The sequence below is a fragment of the Dipodomys spectabilis genome, unplaced genomic scaffold (genome assembly GCF_019054845.1).
Source record: "Dipodomys spectabilis isolate Male_0828 unplaced genomic scaffold, ASM1905484v1 ptg000069l, whole genome shotgun sequence".
Lineage (NCBI taxonomy): Eukaryota > Metazoa > Chordata > Mammalia > Rodentia > Heteromyidae > Dipodomys > Dipodomys spectabilis.
The window spans coordinates 12,416,751-12,436,561 of NW_024870746.1; the positions used below are offsets into that span (position 1 = coordinate 12,416,751).

At 40.9% G+C, this 19,811-nt stretch overlaps 1 protein-coding gene across 1 annotated transcript in view; it reads left to right on the plus strand.

Moving 5' to 3' along the window:
• Positions 1-19,485, plus strand: part of Dusp10 (dual specificity phosphatase 10) — a 37,494-nt gene extending 18,009 nt beyond the window's left edge. The window contains exons 3-4 of the mRNA XM_042681850.1: positions 13,679-14,050; positions 18,244-19,485. Coding sequence (XP_042537784.1) covers positions 13,679-14,050; positions 18,244-18,509 — 638 coding nt within the window. The 3' untranslated portion in view covers positions 18,510-19,485. The remainder of the gene's footprint in view (positions 1-13,678; positions 14,051-18,243) is intronic.
• Positions 19,486-19,811: the final 326 nt, after the last annotated feature.

The following is a 19,811-nucleotide window of genomic DNA, read 5'->3' on the forward strand; positions in this document are numbered from 1 at the left end:
CTAGCTCCTGGGGTCTTGTTTTTGCTGTTGTTGTTTAGCTGCATTTCTGAGGAAACATGCTTTTGTTGGTGTCCTACACCTCTCATAAAGATGTTCAAATTAAATATTGTCTTTTCTCTGGGTGCTTTTGTTTGGATTTTTTTTTTTTAGCCATGATCCTATCTGTTTTTTTTTTTTCTCCCCATTTCTACTTTTGTTTTCTCCTTCCTTGCCTAAAATAGATACTGTCTCTTGTCATGGGTCATGGCCTTGCTACCCATTACCTTTGAACTTAGGATCAGGCCTAGCCCTTGAACAGCCCGCTTAGGGTCACCAGGTCCTGGAAAGTTGACTCTCTATGAGTACAATATGAAGCTTCCCTGGAAGGCGGAAAAGATAAATACAAAGCCTGTGTTTGCTTCAAGGGAAGTTTTCTTCATCCATGGAAAGTAGGAATAACACGTAGAGCTTCAGAGCTGTCAAAGATAACACCCCACGGTGGCTTGGTTTTCCTAGCTTGGGCCAAGCTTGGGCATTGTGTAATCTGGCACCATGCCAGGCTTGTTCATCACCGGGGGGGGGGGGGGGGGGGGGGGGGGGAAGGGGGGGGGTGGGGGGGGGCCTCAGGTATAAGGTAGAGATAGTTCAACCAGATACCTTCTGCCACACACAGCCGTGGTGACAGTGTTTGGACCAGTTGCTAAGAGAGGTGGAGCAGATTCATCAGAACCACTGAGAGAGGCTTGTGCATGCTATACTTTCCTTCCTGAATGTCTTCCCTTCCTGGGGAATCTCAGGCTTCATTTCTACATTCTAAGAGCAAAATGTCCTGTAGTGCTGAGAGATCTAAGGCTAAAACAGAACTTTGGGGGAAAAGAAGAAAATTTCTCATGATATGATCATGTGTTTTAAAGTGATCTCAAGTAACTTGCCCCCAGGTGCACAGTTAAGAAGGAAGGATAAGAAGAACCCAGAATTCCTGGTTTCAGCTGCAGTGTTGTGTCCTTCAAAAGGAAGGCAGGAGCAACAAGGGCTGCTGGGATCGTGGAACTCTTTCTTGTCTTCTAATCTTTTTGGGTTACTGCTGGCCCTGTCTAAGTGGGAGGGTCCACCAAGCTCTGAGGGCTAAGCCAGACCTTTTTCTGTTTCTTACACCCAGCATGGAGCTCTGGGTCCCCAGCTCACAGCGAGCACTTCACAGTTGCATGCAGAACTGAACCCAGGGCCCTTTCCTTCTCATTTGTATCCTACCGGCCCTATGCCCTCTTCTAAGCTTCCGTCTTCCATGACTGCTTCCCATCTATCACTGCCATTCATCACTCATGTATTAGACTGTCCAAAGAGGTGAGACCAGACAGAGGGAAAGGGTTAGAGGCCACAGAGGGTGATTTATCTTGGCTCTCAGCCTTCCCTGAAGCGTGCCCATTTGTCACATTTAAGGCCTGGCACTCTTGTACTTGCCTCTTCCTTAGCCCTCCTTTCCTAGTCTGGAGAGTGGCAGGATTTCTCAGTCCTCACACTGACTTCACCTGGCCTGGCCTGCACCTGCTTGCATGAGTCACAGCCAGATGGTCCCATTCAGGGCAGGCTCACTGTGTGCCTGAATCAGTTCTGCCACCAGTCTTTCTGCTGAATTTGTTCTAATGTTCCTCATCCCTTCATTTTTCTCCAATTAGATTTATCGTTGAGCACTATTTTTAATCTCTGAGTCTCTCACAGAATGCTGAACAACACATAATTAATGGCCCTTTCCATCTGATTCCAATGTTTATCTAATCTAAAAATATGTAATGAGCGCTCGCTGTACAAATCAGATGCCAAGCAGTGAATGCTTACAATCGCTATGAATAACTACTTTGTAGTAGCTCATTTAATTCCTGCAGTGCCTCTGCCTCTGGTACCGTTGGTAGCCCCATTGCCCCATTAAGGAAACTGAGATACAAAGAGCTGAGCAAATTTTCCAAGGTTCTTTCTCACCAAAGTAAACAGCCACGCTGTGTTCTTTAAGACAACACCTCAGCTTTGTTGGGATCCACATTTTATTAACAGTGAACAAGGAAGAAGTAATCTCAGATAATGGTAAGCATTCTGAAGATAGGAAGATGCCAATGTTTCATGATAGGAGTAAAGGCAGAGGAGTTGGAATTCATTGTTAGAGATAAAACTTGGAGGACACTGTATTGGTTCTGAGTTCTGAACCACCTCTGCAGGTCTAAAGGTACAGTTGTTTTGTTTGTTTTCCTCTACTATCCATCACTTGCTGTGGTTCAGGTACAATGGTTAGAGTGTGGTTGGACAGTCTTTCCTGAGGATTCATGAGCTGGAAATTTCCTCCCCAGTGTGGTAATGTTGGCAAGTGGTAGAACTTTTCACATTTGGAACTTTGTGAGGAGTCAGCTGAGGGTTCTTCCCTTAGAAAGACTTGATGGTCTCATAGGACCCCCGAGTTCATTTTTGAGAATTATTTTTTAAAGGTAAGGCTGGCCTCTTCCTCTTCCTCTGTCGTCTCTGATTCCTTCCTCCTCTCCTGTGCCCCTTAGTTGTGATGCCGTCTGCCATGACAGGACATAGCCAGGGTGACTCTCACCAGATCTGCCATCATGTTCTTTGGGTCTTCAGCCCCCCAAATTGGAAGCTCTCTAAGTACTCAGCCTCTGGTATTTTGTTATAGTAATGGATGATTACTAGGCTCTCACCACATAGAGAGGAGGGTTTCTTCTACCTGTTCATTCTCCAGCTGATACCAAGTGAATGCCCTAACATTTAACTCTATTCTGATGTCACCTACTTGGCGATAGTGTTATCTGTCACAGGCAAAAGACTCAGTCCCACAAAATTGTCCTTACTTTGGATGCTGGTCGTAGCTCTCTTGGTAAGTTTTCTGTGCCTTGGACCAACTGGTTATAAATCAAGGTTCTCATTCCTTGGCTTTGATTCATTTTCTAGCACAGTCACAGAACTCAGGGACAGACTTTCTTTGCTTTTACTAACCTTTTTATAAAGAGTATTATGTAGAGCTAGGTGGCAGGGACTTGGAGCTTTTGATTGGATACAGCCTGTGCTTTGTTCCCTTGAGGTGGTCTGAGGTAAGGCTTTGGGGGCAGCTAGCCTCTTCTGTTTCTGACTGTTGATCACTTATGCTCAGCCTGATTGGTATTCTTGCCCAAATATGGAATTCAGCTAGAGGAAGTTGTCGCAATGCTTTTTATGTACAGAAAACATTGGTTTGGAGACTCTCGATTTTGATACTGGCATTGATTATTTTCCCTTCCACTTCCTGAACTCTGTATGCCGCAGGGATCTGATTTCCATATGGCACCCAAATACCTGGTTCTTACAGCGGCTTGCTGGACATGGGGGTTTGATGCAAAGCAAACTAGGATGCATACAGCGTGTTAGGCTGCACCTCCATAGGTAAAGAGAGCAATAGAAGCCAACCCAAGCTTCACCTGTGGAAGTTACCTTGCCTTGTGGCTTGCTTTTCCTCCTTTCTATCACAGATAATTTGATGATGACCTTTGTGAATCTAATTTCCAGTGGGGAATGTTTCACGGTAGAAGAATGCTCTCCCTGGAGGCTCCCTCTTGACATTTCTAGAGATTTATTTAATTGGGCTTTACTTAGAACCCATTGGGAAACATATTTTTGTTGTGAAGTTGTGACGTGTTTAATTTGGATCTAAGATAAATGTCCATCCTGGGGCACGGGAGGGGGAGGGGTGTAGATTGTGAAGCAACAATTTTCCTTTTGTACTGTGGGCTGGCTTAGTGAATAGCTTGAGCAGGGCTTTCCTCTGTTTGTTTGTTTAGCAATTGCTGGATTATTTAAACTTCTTCTGTACTGAAAATCAAACAAGGTTTTTCATCTCTTTAGAGAATTAAACAGTAATGCAGAGAATCTGGTTAGCTTTGAGGGAAAAACATGGCTTTGTATTCTACAAGCATCCTCCTCCACCTCTTAACATATCTCCACAGCTTTCCAGATGATCTAATGGACTTTTTTTCCCTTTCCACCAGTATTGAGCATTTCAGTGAGCACTGAAAATGGAGCTTTGTCATGGTGTAGAGTAGCCTTCCTAACACATAGAAAATCTACAACTAGGATAGAAACCCTTGGGCCCAGAAAGATGCTGCAGGGAAGGCTTGAGCCATCCCTCATGAGGAGTTGAAGAGGAATGTGTCTTTGGGAAAGGATGAACTCCTGTGCTTGTTCCAGCTCATGGAACTAAGGTTCTGGAAAGTTCCATGAGTTTACCATCAATGCATGGTACAAACTTGGGTTGACTCCCAGGGTCTTTGTTGTTGAGAAGCCCATAGTATAATTCTTTAAAAGCATGTATTATAATTTATATAATTATAAAATTATAATTTTAAAATATCAATGCATTAGTTCTGCTTAATCCATGCATTAGTCTATTTCAGTTGCTAAAACAAAATATCTGAGGCTGGTAAAGGAAAAGATCTTTATTTATTTCATGATGTTAGAATCCCCAAGCCCAAGATTAGATGGCTCCATCCATTGGGTCCCTAGAGAAGGATTCATGATGGATGGATGACATCACTTTGGCAGGGAACTGGTGCAAAGGAGATCACATGACAAGACAGGAACTCTGAGAAATTCAGAGCCTACATTTGTGGGTATTAATGGGTGTCTCTGGAGAGCTACATTCATCCCTTCCAAAGGCAGGCTCTCCCTCCCCCCAATTAATCTGATTTAGTCTCATCTCTTTAAGTCACCAGACTGAGGATCAGGCTTCTAGTGTAGGAAACTTTGGGGCCACACTCAAACCATATCCAGACTAGAGCAGACAGTAATGTCACCTGAGGGTCTAGTGTCTGTGGTGGGCCTTTTGCCAGAAATAGACATCTAGACAGATATAACTAGGTAAAGTGGACACACAGAGGATCAGAGAAACCAGAGTTGGCAGTTCTTCCTTTAGACCCTAAGCCCTCACTCCTCACAAACCCTGCTTGTTTTCATAGGTGCACATGGTAGGCAGCTGCTTCCTTGTTGAACCTCAAAAGCTCTTTCCAAAAGGCAAAAATGAATACTTTGACAAAGCATTGTTTCATTAGTGAGTACAGCGCTCAGTTTGGAAGTGGGTGAACTCTTTGTTAGAATGAGACTCCACAGGCTTGAGCCTCTGGGAACCGGGGGTAAAGTTTGAAAGGGACAGGTGAACCTTCTAGAACCCTCTTCTCTGATCCCTCTTCTCCAGAGAAGACTCAGGGAGAGCAACACACTACCTTGGGCCCCTCTGGCAAGGGTAGTACCTACCTTTATCCTCATGAGGTTTTTCCTAAAATCTGTTTGAGACAGGACTGGGAAGGGTAGATGTAGAGGGACTCACAACACAAAGTGGGCCTTCAGTTTGTGTGATTATGTGGTGGTGATGGTTGTGTGTGTGTGCGTGCGTATTTTCAAGATTCTTCCCATTTTAGGAGCCCTCCATTTAAGAAAAATAGGTCCATCTTGTTAGGCCTATTTCTGGACTAATAGAAAAGACAAAATATCAAATATATTTCAGGTTAGCATCTCTCCCGTTCTTACTTTCTTCCTGTCTTCTCCTGGTTGGGCTTCTGGGAGAAGGAGGTAGAGAGAAGAGCAAAGGAGAGAAGGTAAGGAGACCATACCCTAGCTCTCCTGGGAAGGAGACTGAGCTGTTCCTGTGTAAAAGTCACATTGACTTCTGGAAACTGAGATCTTACAGTTTGAATCCCACTCACATAAAAGTCATCTGCTCATTAAAGTAGCACAAAGCTGTTTAATTGTTGTCTTTGTGGAAGATGACTTGACTGTCATCAGCTGTTGCTGCTGGCTGTGCTTTCTGTTCTAATGTAAATAAGTGAGGTAACCAATTTAAAGGAGCAGGCTGTATTTGCATACTAGTGAAGTGTCCCCTCCCACCCGCCATCTGTCTGGGTTATTCAAATACACACAAATTAAATGTGTGGTTTCCCAAACTGGTGAAAGCCTTCAAGTAGACCCCATAGGAAGGGGCATTAGAAGTGCACCCTCTTTTCTGAGGTCCTGATTGGAGGCTGTCTTTCTTGTGAGGCCTGGGCCTCTTAGCAGGCTGAGATTTAATCCCCAGCCATTTTCTACAGGCACCAGTACTGAGGAGAAAGGAATCTGAAAAGCCAGAGGCAACTTCTGAGCTAGGAGGCTTGTAGTGGTGGGCCCCAGAGGGAATCTTTTAAGGTCTGACAAAAGATTCCGGGAAGGTTTTCAATTATAGCTTTATTTTCAAATTTTATACATCATTCTTCTCAAGTCACTGGATCTTTCTGACATAGATCTTTCTCTATTTGGAGGTCAGTATTGAAGGTTTTACAAAGATTCTATTAAAAGAGGAGCAAAGCATAGGAAAAATTACAAGAGATTTTCCAGCTAATGATTAGAAATAGTTATAGAAGCAAATAGAACCAAGCATTTACAAGAAACACGCTGCTACTTATGGAAAGATTGAGGGCTAAAAGTTTTTACTAAGTGTGTATTTCTAGTCAGCTATTAGCTTATTTCTAGAATGCTAGATTTTATGATATAACAAATTATTGATACAATATACAGCCTATATTGTATGGAAAATGAAGACAACAAATATAAAATGAAAAATATGCAAGAGCAGGCAGGATTATACAAGCAACATCTCTTTCCTACATCAAAAGTCTACATTCAGCTCTACCCTACAGAAAATTTTTTAAGAGTTTAACCTTCAAGCAAATGCTTTATATCTTTTACAGAGCATTTCTTTTTATACCTTCAAAAACTTGAAATACAACTCAGATGAACCAATATTAAGTATGAAGAGTAATCTTTAGTCTAATAAGAGAAGATCATTTTGTGAGGGGTATTTTTAAACTGTAATCTGTCAGTAAAGTAGATGCCAGAAACAGCATCCTGTAGTTTTTGTAAATTATTTCCATACAGCAGTTGCCCAGGTTAGCTCAAAACCTTTTTCTAGAGCTCATGTTGGTATTTACCATATCAGCAAATCACCTGTCTTCCTGGGACAGATGGTCAGAGTCTGTGTACAAAGGGACTTAAATAAACTAGTCCTGTTCTCCTAGAACATAGGTTCTTTTAAAGGTCAGCATGTACAGAAAGGAAAATGTATTTTAAAAAAATTAAGTCACAAACAGCAAGAGTTCTCCTTGTAGAGCAAGTCTGTGTGCCTTCATATACCTTCATGGTGAAACAAAAATTTTGAGCACCTCAACTTATTGAGAAACTAGAGGCAGAGGAAAGTCATTGTTATGTAACTATATTTCATATTACATTTGTATTTTATATGTAAAATTTTTTGTTTCTTCAGTAGCTTGAGGTACTCACAGATATATATTGCATGTCGATTCCTAGCTTCTGCTGACCATCCTTCCTCTTGGGTGCTATTGCTGGGCACTGGAATCTGGTAGAAGGCTTTTTGCTGCCCACTTCTCTGAAACATATGCACCAACCTTCCAGGTCTCTCCATTGCAAAGCCCGCTTTGATCATATTAGTCTGTGATAGTGCTCCCTTGGCTGACCACCCCCAGCGCTTGTCAGCTATGCAACTGGATAGCTCCAAGGTCTGAATGTTTTCCGAAAGACACCAGGACAGGTGCTTTGTCCACCATCTCATTAAATCTTGCAATAGACCTGAGGAGTACCATGCCTATTCTATAGTTAAAAAGAAGCTAAAGCTAGCCCAGAGCATTCGCTTTCAGAAAGGCCCAGAGTGGGTGTGGCAGACCTACAACTGTAGTCCAAGTCAAAATTCTCTCCTCAATCCCTTTTATACCACAGATTGACTTCTGGGGTTCGCTTTTCTTTTTTTTGGTCAGTCATGGGGTCTGAACTCTGGGCCTGGGCGCTGTCCCTCAGCTCTTCAGCTCAAGGCGAGCGCTCTACCACTTGAACCACTGCTCCACTTGCAGCTTTTTCTGCTTATGTTGGCGCTGAGCAATCGAACCCAGGGCCTCATGAAAACAAGGCAAGCACTCTACCACTGAGCCACCTTCCCAGCCCCATAGAGTTAGCTTTTTAAATAACTTGTTTCTTCTAATGGAGAGGCTAGACAGGAAAAACTCATAAGGTACAAGACTGACCTATCTCTAGTACTATCTTCCCAGCAGCTGTAACAAATATGCCATGCCCAATAATCATCAGTAACTCTGTTGGATTCAAGATTCTGAGATTGTTTTTATGCAGGTTTTAAGTTTGTGGCACTTCCTCACTTAGCTCTTTGGACATGTTAGCGATGAGCCAGGCCACACTGGTTGAGGTGACAATCTGAGGGCCTGTGTATAATAATATTCTACTCTGACTCATAATTCCCACCAACAGACTTGTCAACTTGCCCCCTAAATTCCCCCCTTACCTGGCTAATAGAAATGTTTCTTTATCCCTTTCTTTCATCCCTTACTCCTTATGGGGCAGGAATCTCATGCTCTATTTCATGTAGCCTCTCTCCTTGTAAAAGAAAAATAAGGTCCTTAGGAACAGGATCATAAGACAATTTAATTGACACTTCCTAGTATTGGACTTGAAATCATTGGTACTGTAAGATACTCAATGACATCTACAGAATAACACAACTTCTTAGGAAACCCAAAAAAATAGGAATACTTTTTATTGATCTAGCAGGAATCCAAATATTGCTCCTGTGAAGGTAGTTAATATTCTGCCTTGTGAATTTTTGAGTTGCTCTGATCTCCTTCTCTGATGGTTTCAACCTTAGAAACCTGACATCAGCTACAATAAACCCCTTTCCCCCTTTTTTTTGGTCTTATACCAGGATCCTTGTGAATGTAAGACTTTGGGATCCACAAATAATATCCATTTTATACCAATATTTCTCCCATTTGTAATATCGGTATGTGGTCTTATGTTCATAGTAATACCACTACGAAACAGTATTATATTCAAACTATGGATGTAAAAACTGAGGTACAAAGATGTTAAATAGCTAGTCAAAGTAACTGACAGGAACCAGGATTTTAATTCAGTGTCTCCAGTCTGTGTCCTTTGACATTATCTTGAATGTACTTTTTTACTTTAAAAGATGGATAACCTACTAGGAAAAACAAAGCAACAAATGGATGATCAATACACTTGCTTGCCAGTTCAGAATACCTACCACCACCTTGAACATTAATTCTGTTTGCTGACTTTTAGGAAACATTTTTTCCTCTTTAATGTCTGGGGATTGGTTGTTTCCCATCATAGCATAAAGCCACAAATTTCTGTGTGGAACTGTGGTCCATCTTTAGAATATGGAAATCTCTTGCTTAAAGATTTTGCATGTAGATGTGGGACCTTTTTAGCTTCCTTCCCATCCAAAACATGGCTTCTGGGTTTCCTCATAGATTTTGTGTTTACGATTACAATAGGCCAGAGGTGAAATGCATGTACAGAAAGTTTCTCCACTAAAACCGAACTCCATTGCTTCCCTTCCCTGTCACTGGACGGACCTGCTAGAACTAGTTGGCTAAGTGGTGTTCATACTTCCTCCTTCGTGGGGGCTGGGCATTCTTCCTTGTGGCCATTCAGAGTCAATGTGCTGAACACACTCATTCGTTCTGAAATAAAGTTTGAAAATTTTGGCCCCCATCCCCAGCCTGTTGCCCAAAAATATTTGCATTATCAAAAATATTTACTTTGACAAATTGGTAAGCCCTTGGTGTGCTCAGGAAGCTGGGCCAGTTTGGTCAGGATTAAGGAGAGGAGAGAGAAAGAGAAAGAACAGTTCTATTTTAAAATTTCAGTCCTCCTCTAGCAAACTCAGGCAGTCCAAGTCTTTGTTGGGAAAGCTAAGCCAAATAAAACGAGATCAGATGTATTTGTACAGGAAGGAGAAGGGACTGTTGTTTCCTTTGTGACAAAATTGTATTATTCAGACGTTGAAACTGCTCAACTAAGTGTGTCCCTCGTTTTTTTTTTTTTAATAAAAAATTTAAACTACCAGTGCTGAAACATGAATTTAATTATTATCTAGCCTTTTAATTATTGAGTAATATTTTAGGTCTTTAAAATAACTTTCCATAATAATGAAAAAAGTGCTTTCTATGTGCTAGGTATTATTTCAGCATACTTTGTATTATTAACCAGCGTATTGCTTATAACGGTACGTTGTTGAGGCATGTCCTGCTATAATCCTTGCTTTATGTATGGGGAAATGGAGGGAGGAAGAGATGGGACTGCAGCCCAGGATCTCACAGGGGTGAGATTTGGCAGGGGTAGGGGTGGATCACTGTCCCTGCTCTGGATTGCTGCTGTCCTGCCCTGCACTGCTTGTAAGGCATGCGTGTACGCATAGGTTAATTGTAGGCAAGGGCAATGGTGATGATATTGGAGTAATGTGATTCTATATCATATCAAACCCTTTCTAAGGGAATCCTCTTCCAGAATCATATGCGTGGTTGATACTATGCCCACTTTGTAGATGGGCACACTAAGGCTTCACAAGGAAAGGTAGTCTCATATCCTACAAAGCAGAAAGTCTGCCTGCCTCTGCTTTTAGCCATCATTAACCACATCATTAAACCACATTTAACCACACTGTGTGCCATGTTCTTATGATAGTTAATCACAAACATAAAGCTTTTCATTAAGCCACCAGTGTGAAATGTGGTGGTATTTGATAGGGTAGGGTGGACAAAAGTAGTTGTAAGAAGCAATCATATTAACGATACTCTTCTCCCTTCTCTCTTACTGTAAATTCCAACCCTCCCTCGCCCAACCAGGAGTGAGAAAGCATTCTTCCTCAAAAGTTCTCTTAAAAACAAGCAACAAACCTCACCACTGTGAGCTACTGCTGCTTCATTTTGCTATTTACCACATTGTCATATAGAGCTGCACATGACCCTGAAGTGACATTCATATTGATGAGAAACTGGAAATGGAACAGGCCATTGTTTCTTCCTGCCCTCCATGAGAATTTCCTCATTGAGTTTGGATGATAATATCCCCTTTTCTATCTGCCCTCCTCCAAGTCTTGTATAAGCAGAGCTTCCCACATGGCTCAGACACAGTATACACATAATTCTGCACATGAGCACACACCCTGTGATTTGAAGCATTCTGTGTCTGTCTCAGATTCCCTCCACTCCCCCTGCCCCCACCCCCAGCAATCCCCCATGGGATTTTTTTCCCCCATTAGGCAAATGGAAGGCCCATGCCACCTGTTAGCATTACGTCATTGACTCCCCAGAACACAGTTGCACCAAAGGCCTTAAACAAAGTAGTTCTTCTTGCATTGTTTGCACTCAAAGAGCTGATATCATGCCAACTGATGTCATTGTGTGTCTTTGTGTAACTGCTATGGTAACTGGGCAGGTGGGGAGCCTCCAGCTGACGTCATTGGGAAAGGAGGTGTGGAGACAGAATTTTAAAAAGCTCTGTGATGGGGGTTTTGTGTGTGTGTGTGTGTTGTGTGTGTGTGTGTGTGTGTGTGTGTGTGTGTGTGTGTGTGTGTTGTGTGGCTTTCCTTACATACTTTTTTTTGCTTTTTTTAATAAATTTTTTTTTAAAACCCTAGGCTTTTAAGATAAACTACAGCTTTTGTACCCTAAGTAAGAACAGAAAAACTGTCCCTCGTCCTCCTTTACTCCCTTATTTTGAGTTTGTCATTTTTTTCCTCTCAACGTATAGGGGGGAAAGAGTCACAATGGATTTTTTAAAAGAAAAGAATGAATTATCATCAAATCAGTGTGAAACTGTTTACTGGGGCTTTTGTGGAGGGAAGGCTGAGCATATTTTAAAATAATTCCTTTGAGTCCGTTTGTGGAGCTTATGTTCATGGCAATAGATAGTTTTTACTCTAATGTCTTCCAGGTAGTCACTGGGGAAGTTTTTCTGCTGTTTCTTTTCCTCCTCCTCTTTCTCTTTCTCCTCATTCTCTCTCCTCTTCCTGTTTTCTCCTCTTCCTCTTTTCATTTCTTTACAAATTCTCTCTGGTCCCAAACCTTCTTATTGTTATTTTATGACATAATAAAATAGCAATATGTAAGGAATCAAGCTCTATTGTAGAAATCAGTCAAAATTAGATGTTGCCTTTTATTTTTCAAAGGGTACAGGATTTGAGTTTACTTTTTTTTTTAATGAGGAAATTGATAATAGCATTGACCTTTTGAATTTTCTGTGGCTCCTTAACATGAAAAGATGGCTTACCTGCTCTGCCCCACTGGTGCTATGTCAGTTAAGTGTGAACAAAGTCATGAGACTCTATGTTGGTTTCAGTCTGGGGCTTCCTATGATGGCTGCCAAAGATGAGCCTTGAGATGGAGAAGGACATGTGTTAGGTTGAGAAGCTGGCAGTCAGGTTGACTTCCTGTTCGTCTTTCAGTAGAACTATATCCTGTTCCCACATAGTGTTTCCTCCCTTATCTCTAGGGATATCCAACAGATGTGAGGCAGCTATCTATCTAGGCAAATGTTGTGGTGGCTTTCAGCTAATAGCTGTTGCTTATGCCTCCTTTATTACAAAGAGTAGGCCTGAATGTATATAGTTAAGCTTGATTAGAAGTAGAGCTCATTTCCTGGCAAGAATATCAGCCCAGATTTCATAGCCCTTTCCCATAGAAGTGGAACCTCATAATAATCTGTCCAGGGTATCCATGTGGGAGTAACAAATATTAAAGAAAAAAAGGAACAATAAACTTCATAAATTTTCTAGCTTAAACATTAAACAAATTATTAAACAAATTCCTTTTTCATTTAATGTTAAATAGAAACATTTGACTTTCATTTTACTTTCCACAACTATTCTTTTAAAGTCCACGTAGTACTCCATGGAATAAAGGTAATATAGCTTTCTCTTTTTTTTATTTGTTATTAACATTTTCCATCAGTCAGATATTCTTATATACATCTTTATGTATATAACTGAATGTCTTTGGGTAAATGCTTTTCCTAAGATTCATTCTCATGAATGAGACTGCCCTTATCGGGGGGACACTTAGCTTTTGAAAATGAAATAGGCAACACATAAACATTTTAATGTTTTAGACCCAAAAATTTGGGAGGCAGTACAGGGCTTTGGGCTCAGAGTGTATATTCAGGAGTCCATTAGGGTCTTAGTGGGTTAACATACCCACAACCTTCTAAACACCAAATGCCAAGGACTAGCTGTCCTTCGATTTCCTTCTACTGGAAGTCAAGCTCTATATGCCAGAATCTACATGGAGACCCTAAGGATTTCCTACTCCATCTGACCCTAGCTTGTATTTCCCAAGTATTTCTCTACTAATTTTTAAAGTTTGTACAATCATAGAAGTAACAGTAACAACACTAACATTAACACTGCAGCTATTGAAATGGCCTGATGCCTGGTACTTGTTCCTCAGAAATGTACTCATTACCTTGCTCATGTAATTGTAACTCCTCTGTATGGTATTTTCACAATAAAAAAAACTTATAAAAATATAATGGAAGATTAAAAAAACAAAAACAACAAAAAAAAAGTCCTCTTTTGTCTAAGGAGCACATTTCCAAAGCATGCCATGGAGTAACTTGTGAAGCTGGTCCTGGTCTCTAAATGGGCTTCCAGTTTTTATTTTGGGGAAAAAAATGTGTGTATACACAACACACACACACACACACACACACACACACTCACATCACCAGCAACAATGCATATTCATTGCAACTGGGAAGTTGTTGTTCTGTGCTAGTTCCGATTAGAGGCAGTCAACTCTGGTTTTCTGTGTTTGTGCTCCAGGTGGACTCAGTAGTTTTAAGCAGAACCATGAAAACCTCTGTGACAACTCCCTCCAGCTCCAAGAGTGCCGCGAGGTGGGAGGCGGAGCGTCTGCCATCTCGAGCATGCTACCTCAGTCTGTCCCCACCACCCCTGACATTGAGAACGCAGAGCTGACACCCATCCTGCCCTTCCTGTTCCTTGGCAATGAGCAGGATGCTCAGGACCTAGACACCATGCAACGGTTGAACATTGGCTACATCATCAACGTCACCACGCACCTTCCCCTGTACCACTATGAGAAAGGCCTGTTCAACTACAAGAGGCTGCCCGCCACCGACAGCAACAAACAGAACCTGCGGCAGTACTTTGAAGAGGCTTTTGAGTTCATTGGTAACTACCTTTGTCTCCTTTTCTCTCTAGCTTTTGCTTTGATAGCAAGGCTAAGTTTAGTCCTGTGTGTTTTTTTTTTTTAAATGCAGCTACTTAAGTGGCTGAGATCTGAGAATCATGTTTGAAGCCAGCCTGGGCAGGAAAGTCTGAGATTCTTATCACATTAACCAGCAAAAACTGGAAGTGGAGGTGTGTTTCAGGCAGTAAAGCACCAGTCTTCAGCACAAAGCTAAGGGTCAGTGTCTAGGCCCTGAGTTCAAGCCCCAATCTGGTACAAAACAACAACAACAACAAAAAACCAAAGCCCAACAACAATAACAAAACACAACCCAAAGGCTGCTCCTGAGGTGGTCTGGTCTCTGCTACCTCATATAGCCTAAGTGTTTTCCTAATTCATAGCCCATGGAGACACAGAATATCTTGGAACCATCTGGATAGACATAAAAATCCAGTTGTGTTAGCTTTCCCAGTCTGTGACTGAGAGTACAACTGAAGGCAGGTATGATGTACTTTAGCTCATGGTGTTAGTGGTTTCAACCTGATGTCTTCAACTCTTGATTCTGGGCTTGTGGTGAAACAGAACACCATGATGGTGGGATTATGTCGCAGAGGCTACTCATCTCATGGTAGACAGGAAGCAGAGACAAAGAAACAGAGAGCAATAGGGATTCCAACCCCAAGGGCTCTCTCCTGGTAATCTACTTCAGCTGTAGACCTCACCTCCTAAAGTATCCAGAACCTTCCAAAACAGCAGCACCATTTGGGGCCAAGTGTTCCACACATGAGCCTGTGTGGGGCATTTCATATTCAAACCGGAACAATAGTCATTGAGTTTTGTTGTTCAACTAGACAATTGTCATCCCTCAAGTTCTCAATGAAAGAATGACAGATATTTATATGCATAAAGAACACTTACATGTTCTGTGACCAGAAGAATCACGGGGGCACTAGGAAGTGGAGGCAGAGTTGCTACTGCTGCTATATAATTTATTAGTGGGAAAGAAAATGTAGTCAATATGAAAATCTCACCTGCAGCTGGGCCTGTAATCCTCAGGATTATGGTTCAAAGCCAGCCCAGGCATTAAAGTCCATGAAACTAGTTAACCAGCAAAAAGCCAGAACTGAAGGTGTGGCTTTAGGGGTAGAGTGCCAACCTTGAGTGAAAAAGCCAAACACAAGTATGACGCTCTGAGTTCAAGCCCCAGTAATGAGCACAAGAAAACAAAAAGAAAGGGGAAAGAAAAGAAAATTCTACTTGGAATTGCTGTCATGCTGCTTAACCTTCATGCAGGCTATGAAAGGATTTCATTTTCCTACCTTAAGTTCCACTGATGAGTAATTGGAAGGTAGCATAGGATAAAGGGTTGGTTCTGACAACGACTTTAACACTCAGGCCATGGCTGCAGTGAACCTCTTTCTGTATTGCATAATCACAGCTGAGAAGGAGAAGGGTATAGAGAATTGTTTTCCCAATCTGCTTCCTTTTTCTCAGTTGCTAAAGATTGGGTAACAATAGGAGTGAACATCACTGCTGGTGTAAGATGGTGCCCTTCAACAGTTTGCCTCAAACTTACCAAAGTAGGAAAGGTCACCATTGTAAGCTTACCCTGTCATTTCTGTAGAGCAAAATCTCACAGCTCTAACCTCAAGAACAGAGCAGCATTCTAATAATAATGATTATTATTATCTCTCTCTATATATATATTCTTTGCCATTGCTGTAGCTTTAAATTGTTGTAACTCTCAAGTGATCATTTGGAGAACACTAGCATATAACAGATACTAAACATTTCTTTTTTCAAGTGATTTTAGCCTTATTTCCAGCAAGAGATGACCCAGTACTTTTCCTTATTAATGGCTATGCCTCAGGAAGAATATGCTCTTTTATTTTTATTTTTTTGATGCTCCTTTGTCAGAAAAATGCCTTAGGTTTGATTGCCATCTGCTCTGGTGGATTTGCTGGCACGTTGGCAGCTGTGGTTACCTTGCCCAATTTTCCTTGCCAATTGTACTTTCAACATACAACCATGGAGGATTTAATCTGGAAGGAAGTTCTGAGTGGTCACTGGACTAAAAATTAAACTGACTTTTCTAAGGTCATAGGAATGGTAATATCAGAGAAAGTTCCTTATTTTCCAGGTGAGGGGTTTCCCTGCCCCCTCTCCCCATTTTTTCTTTAAAAATAGGATACTGGGAATATGTTTACAATGCTTTATTAATTGGTCCACACTGGCAATCCTGGGTACAAAGATGCCTAAGGTCCTTTGTTAATAATATCTGAGCCAAGCCCTGAGCCCTGAGGAAGAAATCGTTGTCAGTAAGTAGATGAGAAACTTCCTGGTTCATAAATGATATTAGAACTGTGATTCCACTTGATTTAATTCCAGGTGGAGGAAGTTGAGAAATCATTTTCCATTTCATGAATGGCATTAGATACGTTGGTTCTAAGAGGATTTCAACTAAAGTGCTCACATTCCTTGTAGATTATTCAGGCTTACCTGATTTTGTACAAGGAAAACAAAACCAATAACAAATACATTTGGTCTGAAGGACAATTTGGAATCACACAACAGTACATAGGCACAATTTTGTTTTCATTGTTATTTTATTGAATGAGCTGAAATCTTATAGTATTGTTTGAGGGGAAACACAGCAGAGTTTATAAACATCCACTTAACATTCAATATAAACTAAGCTGAGTCCAAGCTTAGGGTTTAACTACTTCAGTTAAACCTGAATCAAGTGTTATTATTCCCACATTTCCTGAGACTGGTTAGATACTAACATTCCCATTTTTCAGACAGAATGATTTAGGCTCTAAGAAGTTATACACAGGACTCATAGTCACTCATGTGGTAGAGTTAGTCAGACTTCGCATTTAGAATCTCATTCTCAATAGCATGCTTTCAGATCCATTTATGGGGTGTACTAAAGAGAATAAATTATAAAAGTACTATAATCTTAAAATACTGTGATCTCTCATAAGTAAGTCTCATCCATAGATGCTTAAGATAAAAATTTACATCCAACTTCTTGGTTCACTGGTTAGTAGCCAGTAATAAAGGTAGAACTAACTCACTGCCACTTTACCCTCCCCCTTTCTGATCTTTTCATCTGATTGGTATTCCTTCAGGGTGACTTTCTCAGGATGCCTTCTAGTCTAAAAATGTCATTAAGTTTTGTTCAACGCTCACGGGCTAGTCTCCTGAGCTTTTCAGCATTGAACATGAGAATTTGGGAAGTGTTGATTCTGTCCTTTGCTCTGGACTTGGCCATTATAGAAATCCCCTTGTCTGCCAATCATTGCCACAAGGGAGCCACTTCGTGGTCACAGAGGAGGCTGAACACTTAGGCGAGGGGCGATGCTTGGCTCAGAACACCCCACGTCTTTGGTTAACTTTGCAACATTTGGCTTTTCTGGTAGAAGCTGAATCTCATAGCTCTCTAGTTGACGTTTATTCCTTAATTCTGCTCAGGATTTAGTAAACCCTATGTGGTGACATTTCCTGTATAGAGCTATTCTGTAATATAAAGAGCAATTGTGTTGCTTCTTTTTTCTTTTCTTTTTGCATATTACAGGTAAGAGAGACCTTGTTAGTGACACAAGAACACAAGTGATATTAACATCTCTAATTAGAAGAAGGATTATACAGATCCACATGTACACACTTACATCTTTGTGCGTGCATACTTTTTTCTTCTTTCCTCATTCCCTCTTTTTTTAACTTCCTCTCCCTTCATTAATCTCTCTCTGTCTCTCTCTCTTTTCTTTTTGCAGTAGTATTGTTTTAGAAAAATAGAGTAGGAACCAGATATTTAAGTGAGAGCTCCAGTGCTTTAAGAGTCTACTTAAATGGTACCTTACTTAGCACACAAGTTCTTCATGCTGAATGTAGGTCTAGCTTCTGTCCAGTGCTACCAGGACTAGAGTCTACTGCTCCTGTGCCTGATTCCTTTATTCTCTCTTTAAATGTAGACATATAGCTACTTGCTCATGCAACTACTGATGGTAGCCAATTTTAGGAGTTGTAACTTAAGCATACAGAACTTACTAATATATGTATGACACTTGATTTTGAAACCATTTTAACCCATTCTGTACCACACAAGGCATTGTCAACCTCAGCTACAAGTTAAACCTGTTCATGTCTCTTTCTCCTTCTCTTCACCTCCCATCTCTCTCTCTCTTTCCAGAGGAAGCTCACCAGTGTGGGAAGGGACTGCTCATCCACTGCCAGGCTGGCGTGTCTCGCTCTGCCACCATCGTCATTGCCTACTTGATGAAACACACTCGAATGACCATGACTGATGCTTACAAATTTGTCAAGGGCAAACGACCAATTATTTCCCCAAACCTTAACTTTATGGGGCAATTGCTGGAGTTTGAGGAGGACCTAAACAATGGTGTAACACCACGAATCCTTACCCCAAAGCTGATGGGTGTGGAGACTGTTGTGTGACCATGATTAGTGTGGAAAGGATTGCCGCTAGGAGACAAGCGGAGGAAGATTGAGTCTGCTTTTTTTTTTTTTCCTTCTATTTTCCTTTTCCTTTTTGTTTGTTTGTTTCTTTCTTTTTTTTTTTTTTAGTTGGGGGGGATGAAGTTTGTGAATAGCAACAAACTTGTTTAAAGACTTTTTATTTTTAACCAGTGTGAGAAGACTATAAACCTTTTGATGCCATTGAGATTCACTCCCTGTAAACTGATGAAAGCAGGGAGACTGAAGAGCTCACTTTTCTAAGCCAACAATAAAAATGTAATCAAACTTGTTTCTCCCCATTTTCCTTTTAAGCTATTTGTAGAGTTTATGATTATAAGACTATAGTCTGTGCAGGTTCATAGACAGAAGATATCATCCTTTAAACAAATTAAAGAACCAAAAGTAATAGAAGGCCTGGGACACACCTGGACCATCCATACAGGAAACAAAATCCTCTAAACCAAGCGCTATTGTGCTCATGGATATAAAGAGAAGATCAGGGCAGTAAGTGGTCTAAGAATACATTTCTCAGAAGACAGAGGATACTCTTTATTTGATGTGTTTCATGCTCTGGATTTTCTTTTTCCTCTGTGTTTAAGAGATCTTTGTTTTTGTCTTTGTTTTCATTTTGGTAATAGCAAGGAACTGACCATTATACCATATGCCTTCACTGGCTCTTTGTGCAATAATATGGTGTTTTGAGTGTGCAGATAAGTTAGAGCTGGCAACTCAATGATAGAAAAATAGTTCAAATTTGCCAGCTTGGAGAGAGAAAGGAATTCAACAATATCAATTACTTTCCTTCCCACCTTTTCCTTTTTGGATTTGATTCTAGTTACAGTGCCATAAACCTTGTTACATATGTATATCAGAATGTAAAAAAAAAAAAAGACAAAAATTTATTTAAAAATATTTTTCGCAAAGAAAAAAAACAAACCTTGCTGTGTTTCTGTTGATTGTGTAAAAATTTATTTTCATTATATAAATGAAACTCATTTGGGGATGTGTCTTTTTTGCTCCCTCTTTTACCTCAACTCTCAAGATTAAGCTTCTCTTAAACTCTGGTAATATCTACATGTCACATCATTAGAACACATTTTTATGGAAGGAAATGGAGAGGAGATAGGAAAGCACAATGCAAGAAAGCATAAAAGAGCTCCAGGATTCATCTGCCCATTTGCCTTTCTCTCTACCCAGGGAAAGTGACCTCACAGGGTTCATGTTCACCTTTGAGCTTTCCCAATCAAATCATTGTCAGATTGAGCCATTAGAATTTGGTAG